The 12440-nt window shown below is 31.9% G+C and overlaps 1 protein-coding gene across 1 annotated transcript in view; it reads right to left on the bottom strand.

The window, feature by feature from the left end:
- Positions 1 to 10323, bottom strand: part of LOC137643758 (phosphopentomutase-like) — a 36256-nt gene extending 25933 nt beyond the window's left edge. The window contains exons 1-3 of the mRNA XM_068376448.1: positions 9877 to 10323; positions 1789 to 1920; positions 228 to 326 (exon numbers count right to left, since the gene is read on the bottom strand). Of these exons, the coding sequence (XP_068232549.1) occupies positions 228 to 326; positions 1789 to 1920; positions 9877 to 9882 (237 nt within the window). The 5' untranslated portion in view covers positions 9883 to 10323. The remainder of the gene's footprint in view (positions 1 to 227; positions 327 to 1788; positions 1921 to 9876) is intronic.
- Positions 10324 to 12440: the final 2117 nt, after the last annotated feature.

Below are 12440 nucleotides of genomic sequence, written 5' to 3'. Positions count from 1 at the left end.
ATATGAAACACCATTACTTAGATGAACAGAAGAGTAACTGGTTTTCAGCGAATGCAAGTTTTCCATTGATTGTTGCACAATTGTTCTAACTCGTTCTGGGAAATAAAAAAAAATAAAACTAGATCAATTGAAAGTTTATTAGCCTTATTGGAAGTGCTAGAACCTCCCCTACTTTCAATGATTTGATAAAAGAAACGTGTGACATTTTGAGAAACATTACTACTCACCAGAGAGTCGTTCCAGGCCAGATGTAACTTATACCCGGGAAGTAAGTCTGGGCGATTGTTTACATCCTCCAAAGCCAACATGGCGGCTGGTTGGCAAGCCTTTAGATTAAAAAAAAAAAACGAAGTTAGATATATTCAGCTGTTATCAGCTATGATTTGATTTCAACTTCTATTTAGCTTAATAGCTAATGATATTATTTCAACTTCTATTAGCGTGTTAATAGCTGTTATCAGTGATGATATGATTTCAACTTCTATTTAGCTGTTAATAGCTAATGATTTTATTTCAACTTCTATTAGGCTGCTAATAGCTGTTATCAGTGATGATATGATTTCAACTTCTATTTAGCTGTTAATAGCTAATGGTTTTATTTCAACTTCTATTTAGCTGTTAATAGCTATGCAATTTGATTTCAACTTTTATTTAGCTGTTAATAGTTATGATATTACAATTTCCCTTTTGCTGTTGGGTTATATCATTTCAACTTTTGTTTAGCTATTAATAGCTATAAGCTTGTATTTCAACTTCTGTTTAACTGTTAATAGTTATATGATTTCAAATTCTAATTAGCTGTTAATAGCTATAAGATTTGATCTCAACTTCTATTTAGCTGTCAATAGTTATGATATTCAAACCTCTATTTAGCTGTTAATAGTTATGAAATGATTTCAAATTCTAATTAGCTGTTAATAGCTATAATATTTGATTTCAACTTCTATTTGGCTGTTATTAGTTATGATATGATTTCAACTTCTATTTAGCAGTTAATAGTTATGATATGATTTCAACTTCTATTTAGCAGTTAATAGTTATGATATGATTTCAACTTCTAATTAGCTGTTAATATTAATTATATGATTTCAACTTCTAATTAGCTGTTAATAGCTATAAGATTTGATTTTCAACTTCTACTTGGCTGTTATTAGTTACTATATGATTTCAACTTTCTATTTAGCATTTAATACTTATTATATGATTTCAACCTTCATGAATTTAAAGCATTTCGAGAATGGCGTATACATTGAAAGAGAAGCCTTTTGAAATGTAGGCCTACTACAATTTAGCCAGCAATGCATTCATATACGATTTAGTGCATTATGCATTCGTACATACATTGATCACTGATTTTATTAAGTTTCCATTAGTTAAAATTTAATCTTTTGTCACGCAATCAAAAGTTCATTTCAACATTATTGCGTATCTCAAACAGCTATACATTTCTCTTTAACAGTGGTTGAATCACATTTCATTTATGGCTTATTTAAAGAAAATCACGTGTTAGTGATAAAAATATCGAGTATATATATATATATATATATATACATATATATATATGTGCGTGTGTGTGTGTATATATATATATTTATATATATATATATATATGTGTGTGTGTGTGTGTTGTATAACTGTAACTATTGTATGTGGTACATGTGCGCAAGTTCTCGTCATTTAAATGTTAAACATAACTGTTTGCATTCAAACAGTGGCCAATGAGAAAACAAAATGGTGATAAATAAAAGCTAGTAGTCACTATTAAGTTTAGGATGACATTAGACATACCTGTCCTCCTTGCCACCCTCCAGAACCCATGATAGGGAAAATGCCACCGATGTTTAGCAGTCGATCTCCTCCGCCAGTCACCTCGACTACGAATGTTACTGCCAGCGTCCAAATCCATGACGTCACTGAGATCTGAAATGTTTAAAGAATTGACGTTACTGAGACCCTTAAAAACGTTTTGAAAATTGGCGTTACTGAGGCCTGAAAATGGTTGAAGAATTGACGTTATTGAGATCTGAAATGTTTGGAGAATTTACGTTACTGAGACCTAGAAACGTTTGAAAAATTGGCGTTACTGAGACCAAACTAATGTTACTGAGATCTTAAAACTTTTGAAAAATTGACGTTACCGAGACCTTAAAACATTTGAAAAATTGGCGTCACTGAGACCTGAAAACGATTGAAAATTTGACGTCACCGAGACCTGAAAACGTTTGAATATTGGACGTTACTGAGACCTGAATCGTTTGAAAAAATGATGTTCCTGAGACCATAAAACGTTTGAAAATTAGGCGTTACTGAGACCTTAAAACGTTTGAAAATTAAATGTTACTGAGACATGAAAACGTTTGAAAAATTGACGTTACTGAGACCTTAAAACGTTTGAAAAATTGACGTTACTGAGACCTTAAAACGTTTGAAAAATTGACGTTACTGAGACCTTAAAACGTTTGAAAAATTGACGTTACTGAGACCTCAAAACGTTTGAAAATTGACGTTACTGAGACCTTAAAACGTTTGAAAAATTGACGTTACTGAGACCTCAAAACGTTTGAAAATTGACGTTACTGAGACCTGAAAATGGTTGAAAATTAGACGTTACTGAAACCTTAAAACGTTTGAAAAATTGACGTTACTGAGACCTTAAAACATTTGAAAAATTGACGTTACTGAGACCTCTTAAAACGTTTGAAAATTGACGTTACTGAGACCTGAAAATGGTTGAAAATTAGACGTTACTGAAACCTTAAAACGTTTGAAAAATTGACGTTACTGAGACCTTAAAACGTTTGAAAATTGACGTTACTGAGACCTTAAAACGTTTGAAAAATTGACGTTACTGAGACCTTAAAACGTTTGAAAATTGACGTTACTGAGACCTTAAAACGTTTGAAAAATTGACGTTACTGAGACCTCAAAATATTTGAAAAATTTACGTTACTGAGACCTTAAAACGTTTGAAAATTGACGTTACTGAGACCTGAAAATGGTTGAAAATTAGACGTTACTGAAACCTGAAATCGTTTGAAAATTGGCGTTACTGAGACCTTAAAACGTTTGAAAATTGACGTTACTGAGACCTTAAAACGTTTGAAAATTGACGTTACTGAGACCTTAAAACATTTGAAAAATTGACGTTACTGAGACCTTAAAACGTTTGAAAATTGACGTTACTGAGACCTGAAAATGGTTGAAAATTAGACGTTACTGAAACCTGAAATCGTTTGAAAATTGGCGTTACTGAGACCTTAAAATGTTTGAAAATTGACGTTACTGAGACCTTAAAACGTTTGAAAAATTGACGTTACTGAGACCTTAAAACGTTTGAAAATTGACGTTACTGAGACCTGAAAATGGTTGAAAATTAGACGTTACTGAGACCTTAAAACATTTGAAAAATTGACGTTACTGAGACCTTAAAACATTTGAAAATTGACGTTACTGAGACCTTAAAACATTTGAAAAATTGACGTTACTGAGACCTTAAAACGTTTGAAAATTGACGTTCCTGAGACCTGAAAATGGTTGAAAATTAGACGTTACTGAAACCTGAAATCGTTTGAAAATTGGCGTTACTGGGACCTTAAAACGTTTGAAAATTGGGCGTTACTGAGACCTGAAAACCTTTGGACAATTGATGTTACTGGGACCTTAAAATGTTTAAAAATTTGACGTTACTGAGATTTTAAAACGTTTGAGATTTTGACATTACTGAGACCTTAAAACGTTTGAAAAATTAACATTACTGAGACCTTAAAACGTTTGAAAAATTGACATTACTGAGACCTTAAAACGTTTGAAAAATTGACATTACTGAGACCTTAAAACGTTTGAAAAATTGACATTACTGAGACCTTAAAACGTTTGAAAAAATTACATTACTGAGACCTTAAAACATTTGAAAAATTTACATTACTGAGACCTTAAAACGTTTGAAAATTGGACGTCACTGAAACCTGAAAACGTTTGAAAATTGGGCGTTACTGAGACCTTAAAACGTTTGGAAAATTGACGTTACTGAGACCTTAAAACGTTTGAAAATTGAACGTTACTGAGACATGAACACGTTGAAGAACTATTGGAAATCTTTAGAGGGTTTAAAGATCACACGTGAGTGGCAGAGGCAAGAGACAGGGCCAATTTGGACAGGACAATGTCCTAGAGATTGACACGTATGATAAACGTACATGGTTCCTTCTCTAAGCTAGGATAAGGGAGGGTCACGCAATGATTAAGCAGGTAGGCCTATTTGCTTCCCGAACCATCTATTCTTATACATGGAATTAAGATATAATTATTGTAAATTAATTACAAAATGGAGATAAGAATAAGTAGGACCAATCTCATGAGGGAAAAGTGCTATTGAAAATTAAGTAATTATTCTTTCTTTGTTTGGTCTGATGAAATTGATTATTATTTTCAAATTTATGTCTTTAAAACTTGGCCTATTGCTATAAAATGCGAATAACACTGAAGTCGTTAAAAGATGATAAAATTAGAACATTTCCAGCCTATATTTTTAAAAGAACCCTTTCACAATATGTTTTTAAAAGGACCCTTTCTCGGTGTTTTTAAAGGAACCCTTTCACATCATATTTATAAAAGAACCCTTTCACCATGTTGTAAAAGGAACCTTTTTTACAATACATTTTGCCAGCTTGATATAATATCTCAAAATTTTCCTCTTATAATCAAAACATTTCTGGTCACTTGAACGAATTACAATTATAAAAGAAAAGAACGAAAACGTTGGGAATGAAAAATCAATTTCTACCACTCATTTCTATCATCTTCAACTTAATGAGCATCGAAGCTTGAAAAAGAATATTCTAATGTGGAATTATCATCTATTTTCAACATTGGAAATAACATTTCATCATCATCATCTCATTGCACGCCTATTGACGCAAAGGGCCTCGGTAAGATTTCGCCAGTCGTCTCCATCTTGAGCTTTTAAATCAATACTTCTCCATTCATCATCTCCTACTTCACGCTCCATAGTCCTCAGCCATGTAGGCCTGGGTCTTCCAACTCTTCTAGTGCCTTGTGGAGCCCAATTGAAAGTTTGGTGAACTAATCTCTCTTGGGTAGAGCGAAGAGCATGCTCAAACCATCTCCATCTGCCCCTCACCATGATCTCATTTATCACGTTTCATAGTCCTCAGCCATGTAGGCCTGGTCTTCCAACTCTTCTAGTGCTTTGTGGAGCCCAATTGAAAGTTTGGTAAACTAATCTCTCTTGGGTAGAGCGAAGAGCATGCTCAAACCATCTCAATCTACCCTTCACCATGATCTCATTTACATATGGCACTCGAGTAATCTCTCTTATAGTTTCATTTCTAATCCTATCCTGCCATTAACTCCAAACCCTTTTACCCCCAACGCTATTTGGAACTTTCCAACCCTTAACCCCCAGGCTTTTTTTTTTGAAGCACATTTTGCAATATATATTTTTTTAGATTGCTCTAACAACCTTAATTTTCGTCATAGAGAAGTCAGGTTGGTCTCATTATTTTGGAAAATGCCTGAAGTTTCTAATAGTTATAAAAAATATGCAAAAAAAATGTAAAAAAAAAAATAGTTTTTGCAAGGGGTAAAGGGGTGAGTTTTGTGAAATGTACCAGTACGTCCATTGGGGGTAAAAGGGCTAATATTCTTCTGAGGGTTTTTCCTCAAATCTACAAAATCTGTTGAATATTGTTTCATTGTCATACCACGATTCATGTATAGAGACTGACTCTTATTTGTAATTTCAGGTGATTTGACTTCCAAATTTTACTTAACCTAGACATTGTCTGATTATTTTTTTTTCTTTTCTTTTTTTTTCAATATTTCATTAAACTCCAATTCTTGAGATCCTGTATTAGAGATCATAGTTCCTAAATATCTAAATGATTCCACCTTATAAATCCTTTCTTCCAATGATATTTCCCCTTCCATTGCATATTCAGTTCTCATCTTCTCTGCCTTTCTTCTACTTATCATGAGTCCAACCTCATGTGATATTCTATGCATTCTGGTAAGCAAGCTTTGCAAGTCCTGTGGTGTTCTGCTAATAAGGACAGCGTCATCAGCATACTCTAGGTCAGTTAATTTCCTGTTACCAATTCAGTCTAATCTTTCTCCGCCATACCCAACTGTTTCATGCATTACAAAATCAATGAGGAGGATAAACAACATAGGTGACAACACATTCCCTTGGAGTACTCCACTGTTTACTGGAAATTCATTTGATAGAACTCCGCTAACATTAACTTTGCACTTGCTAGGCTCATGAACAGACTTAATCAAATTTGCATATTTAAGAGGAATTTCATAACAACGCGGGCTCTCCATAAAATTGGCCGGTACACATTATCAAAGGCTTTTTCACAATCCACAAATGCCATCAAAAGTGGATTTCTACATTCTACACATTGATGTACCATATATCTTAAAACGAAAATTTGGTCAGTACAACATCTACCTTTTTGAAATCCTGCATGTTCATCTCTCAGCTTTTCATTCATCTTTCTCTCCAGTCTCTTTAGATTGAGCATACTTAATATTTTCATGACGACTGACGTAAGTGTGATGGCTCTGTAATTATTGCAATCAGTCAAATCTCCTTTTTTTACCATTTATTAAATGTAAATTTTCAGTGTTTCGTGATTGCAATAATTCATAATAAACTAAATTATCTTCTATTAGATAAAATTTTTCTATTGATATATTATATCGGTAAAGGAAAGCATTTACCGTATTAACAATTAACTTACGCAAAAATGTGATCGTTAACAATATATTGATAGAGAGAGAGAGAGAGAGAGAGAGAGAGAGAGAGAGAGAGAGAGAGAGTCTTAAACCTGACCGTTCAATATTTCATTAACCAGAGAAAATCTTTCTGAATAGCATAGATGGTAAAAAGTGGACGTTATTAATCTCTCAGAAACGAAAATAGAATAAAAAAAAAAAAAGGCAGAAGAGGAGAAGCTGGATGTGGCAGAGATGAGAGAATGTTGAGATGGATGTGTGGGGTGACAAGAAGAGATAAGATACGGAATGAGGTAATTAGGGGTACCACAGGAGTTAGAAAACTATCAGATAAGATCCAAGAAAGTAGACTGAGGTGGTATGGTCATGTCATGAGAAGAGATGAATAGTATATTGGGAAGAGAGTGATGGAAATGGAGGTACAGGGAACGAGAAGGAGAGGGAGACCAAAGCGAAGGTGGATGGACTGTATCAAGGATGACCTTCGATCAAAGGGATTAACTGGTGTTGAAGTGTGGGACAGAGGTAGATGGAGAAAGCTGGCCAGAAACATCGACCCCACATAGAAGTGGGAAAAGATGCAGACAAAAAAGAAGAAACGAAAATAAAATAAAGACAGTAATTTTTTTCATCCCTTCTTAAGTTTCCTAAGTTCAGTCACAATTTTTACGAACTTTGTCTAAAGATTTACGCACGCGCACACACGCTACCATAGACACCATTAAATGTAGGCCTACACAACCGTACACTATTAAACCCCGTCATCTATGTAACTGTTCAAATAGTTTTAATTATTCGATGTTTTTGATTGCCTAATTAATGTTTTAACTTGTATAGACTTAACAATCAGTATTCTTAATTCCTTCATTTATTTTTTCATAATATTATGTAAACTCAAATAGTATTATTATTATTATTATTATTATTATTATTATTATTATTATTATTATTATTATTATTAAGCTACAACCCGGGTTGGAAAAGTAGGATGCCATAAGCTCAGGGGTCCCAACAGGGAAAATAGCCCAGTGAGGAAAGGAAACAAGGAAAAATAAAATATTTTAAGAACAGTAACAACATCAAAATAAATATTTCCTATATAAACTATAAAAAACTTTACAAAATTTGTAATGAACAAGTTATAAAATCTTTAATAACACCAAAGCTCACCGTACTACTGAGTTGAAAGTACAAATACAGAGAGAGAGAGAGAGAGAGAGAGAGAGAGAGAGAGAGAGAGAGAGAGAGAGAGAGAGAGAGAGAGAGAGAGGAACGATGTTTACTGCAAAATTCTTTGCACTATAGACATTTTTATTTTACTGAGAAAAATTAATATATTCCAAAATTACTTAAGTGAAAAAATCCAATTTAAAAACTTTTCTGAAAGTCTGGTTATTTTCATGGATTGTAGGCCTATACGTAACATTCTTTGTTGCTTGTAAACTACTTTATATAGTCTAATTCCCAGGTAATTTACCGTTTTAGTTAATATCAAGAAGCATAGTATTATTATTATTATTATTATTATTATTATTATTATTATTATTATTATTATTATTATTATTAAGGTCTTCCACTGTCTTGGGTTAGAGTTCTCTTGCTTGAGGGTACACTCGGGCACAATATTCTATCTAATTTCTCTTCCTCTTGTTTTGTTAAAGTATTTATAGGTTATATAAGAAATATTCATTTTTGTTGTTACTATTCTTAAAATATTTTATTTTTCTTGTTTCCTTTCCTCACTGGGCTATTTTCCCTGTTGGGGGCTCTGGGCTTACAGCATCCTGCTTTTCCAACTAGGGGTGTAGCTTAATAATAATAATAATAATAATAATATTCAGGGTACCCTGAAGAAGTGTATTAAAATGCACGAAAGCGCTGGGTACTGAAGTATTTTATTATTTCATACTGGCTTTCACTGTATTGCAACTTATATGTTGAAGAGTTAATGGGTAAATGTTTTTTTTTTTTTTTTTTTTTTTTTTTGACAATCCAGTCAATGTAGTCTGAGCATATTTATGACAGAAACAGAGCTTACTGAAGAACCTAATAACGTGTTCTTTGATTCTCATCCAGTGTATTGTGGGCATTGCCTAACCTAAGGTCCTTGAAGTGTCAATTCTTAGCCTTCGAAATTTACGGTAAATTATACAGCTAAAGGTCTCCGTCCTTCTAGTTTGATTTTAGACAGTTATTGTCTTCCATTACGTCAACAACAACTAATAAATAATCTATGAAAAAACTTTATACTGATTTGGTATCACGTTTTAAAATATTACGAATAGGCCTACGTGTGAAAACTTCAGAGACAAGAGAAATGTACTTATTTTCTTTTTTATTTACATGTTCTACATTGCTTGCAAGCATTGCAAAGGAAATTTTTTCATATAACCTAAACATTATTAAAGATTCTATCAGGGGATACTCAAAAATATTACATAACAACCATATTTTATTACCTATTTTTTGCAGCCATGATTAGAATTTGGTATCGTGGCATATATAGTTTTTACAATAATTACTGAAACTAAATCGTCCTTAAATTTCAGTTGTAGTAAATTATTAATTTAAATTCCATCCTTTAAAAAATTTTTAGTTTAGAAAATAGGATATTAAAACATTCCATTTGCCAAACCTAAACATTTTCAGTTTGATTTAACAATAGGCCTACAATCATCATCAACCATTCTTCGCCACACAACAATTTACAAGCAAGAGTTGTAATTCATTGCAAATTTCGTTGTTTAAAATCAAAACTATTACCCGGACCATAGTTATTTATATCATTTCCATAATAATATATTTAAATCATAGTTAATAGGCCTACACCCGGACCATAGTTATTTATATCATTTCCATAATAATATATTTAAATCATAGTTAATACAGTTCACTATATCAGCTTTATCACCTTCAAATGTCTGAAAAATCGGCGTCAATGACCTTAGATGTCAGAATGCCTTAAAACTTTAAATCAATCAATCAATCAATGTCTGAAATTCATTATTGTTAACACCAACAATTTTGCGATTGTTCCCTATTTCAAAAACTCGGCTTTTTCCAATTCCTACAGTCAATAAAGGATGAAATTTCCTTGTAAATTCCCATACTGACCTTCATGTCGTCCAGATGTCCTCGAAGAGGAGTTGAGTGAGGTAACAGGTGAACAGGTACCGAGAACTCTATCCCTCTACTGTCTTTAATCTACTGCCAATCATCTCAACCACTATTTGCTTCCACAATATATCCTAGAAAATATCCTTCTGCATTTTACAGATCCTCCGTATTTCTTCCCTTTATTGTAAATAAATGGAAGGAAGGTAAGTCTTGTGAATTATAGTAGATTCTTCAGTGTACACAGCAAAGGATTCACAGAGGGAACTGTCAAAGGACCCTCACGGGGAACTGTAACACTGTTTCTCGTTGCGATCCTCCGTATTTCTTCCCTTTATGGTAAATAAATGGAAGAAGGGTAAGTCTTGTGAATTATAGTAGATTCTTCAGTGTACACAGCAAAGGATTCACAGAGGGAACTGTCAAAGGACTCACACGGGGAACTGTTTCTCGTTCGCAACGATGTTATTGATCAACGCCGTTGACGCATGCGTGAGCGGTTCCCAGCGCCCGCGCAATCAGAATATTATCGGCTTACTGTATTTCAAAATCGACATAAGGGAAAAGGTAAAGAGAACTCTAAGAAAAATTAGAATATATTGGAAAAGGTAATGGGAACTCTAAGAAAAATAAAAATAAAAGGGAGAAGGTAAAGAGAACTCTAAGAAAAATAAGAATATATTGGAAAAGGTAATGAGAACTTATAAGAAATATAAAAATATAAGGGAAAAGGTAAAGAGAACTCTAAGAAAAAATAAAAATATAAGGGAAAAGGTAAAGAGAACTCTAAGAAAAAGAAAAATATATTGGAAAAGGTAATGAGAACTCTAAGAAAAATGAAAATATAAGGGAAAGGGTAAAAAGAACTCTAAGAAAAATAAAAATATAAGGGAAAAGGTAAAGAGAACTCTAAGAAAAATTAGAATATATTGGAAAAGGTAAAGAGAACTCTAAGAAAAATAAAAATATAAGGGAAAAGGTAAAGAGAACTCTAAGAAAAATTAGAATATATTGGAAAAGGTAAAGAGAACTCTAAGAAAAATAAAAATATAAGGGAAAAGGTAAAGAGAACTCTAAGAAAAATAAAAAATTTAATGGAAAAGGTAATGAGAACTCTAAGAAAAATTAGAATATATTGGAAAAGGTAATGGGAACTCTAAGAAAAAGAAAAATAAAAGGGAGAAGGTAAAGAGAACTCTAAGAAAAATTAGAATATATTGGAAAAGGTAATGGGAACTCTAAGAAAAAGAAAAATAAAAGGGAGAAGGTAAAGAGAACTCTAAGAAAAATTAGAATATATTGGAAAAGGTAAAGAGAACTCTAAGAAAAATAAAAATATAAGGGAAAAGGTAAAGAGAACTCTAAGAAAAATAGAAAAAAATATAAGGGAAAAGGTAATGAGAACTCTAAGAAAAATAAAAAATATAAGGGAAAAGGTAATGAGAACTCTAAGAAAAAGAAAAATAAAAGGGAGAAGGTAAAGAGAACTCTAAGAAAAATAAAAATATATTGGAAAAGGTAATGAGAACTTATAAGAAATATAAAAATATAAGGGAAAAGGTAAAGAGAACTCTAAGAAAAAGAAAAATAAAAGGGAGAAGGTAAAGAGAACTCTAAGAAAAATAAAAGTATATTGGAAAAGCAATGAGAACTCTAAGAAAAATAAAAATAAAAGGGAGAAGGTAAAGAGAACTCTAAGAAAAATTAGAATATATTAGAAAAGGTAATGGGAACTCTAAGAAAAAGAAAAATAAAAGGGAGAAGGTAAAGAGAACTCTAAGAAAAATAAAAATATATTGGAAAAGGTAATGAGAACTCTAAGAAAAAATAAGAATATAGGCTATAGGAAAAGGTAAAGAGAACTCTAAGAAAAATAAAAATATATTGGAAAAGGTGATGAGAACTCCAAGAAAAATAAAAATATAAGGGAAAAGGTAAAGAGAACTCTAAGAAAATTAAAAATATAAGGGAAAAGGTAATGGGAACTCTAAGAAAAATTAGAATATATTGGAAAAGGTAATGGGAACTCTAAGAAAAATAAAAATATAAGAGAAAAGGTAAAGAGAACTCTAAGAAAAATTAGAATATAAGGGAAAAGGTAATGAGAACTCTAAGAAAAATAAAAATATAAGAGAAAAGGTAATGAGAACTCTAAGAAAAATAAAAATAAAAGGGAGAAGGTAAAGAGAACTCTAAGAAAAATAAAAATATAAGGGAAAGGGTAAAGAGAACTCTAAGAAAAATATAAATATAAGGGAAAAGGTAAAGAGAACTCTAAGAAAAATAAAAATATAAGAGAAAAGGTAATGAGAACTCTAAGAAAAATAAAAATATAAGGGAAAAGGTAAAGAGAACTCTAAGAAAAATAAAAATATAAGGGAAAAGGTAAAGAGAACTCTAAGAAAAATAAAAGAAAATATATAAGGAAAAAGGTAATGAGAACTCTAAGAAAAATAAAATATAAGAGAAAAGGTAATGAGAACTCTAAGAAAAATAAAAGGGAGAAGGTAAAGAGAACTCTAAGAAAAATTAGAATATATTGGAAAAGGTAATGGGAACTCTAA

This window comes from Palaemon carinicauda, chromosome 7, assembly GCF_036898095.1.
Source record: "Palaemon carinicauda isolate YSFRI2023 chromosome 7, ASM3689809v2, whole genome shotgun sequence".
NCBI lineage: Eukaryota > Metazoa > Arthropoda > Malacostraca > Decapoda > Palaemonidae > Palaemon > Palaemon carinicauda.
Note: the sequence above shows the minus strand (reverse complement) of the source record. Positions and strands in the feature narration are given on the sequence as shown.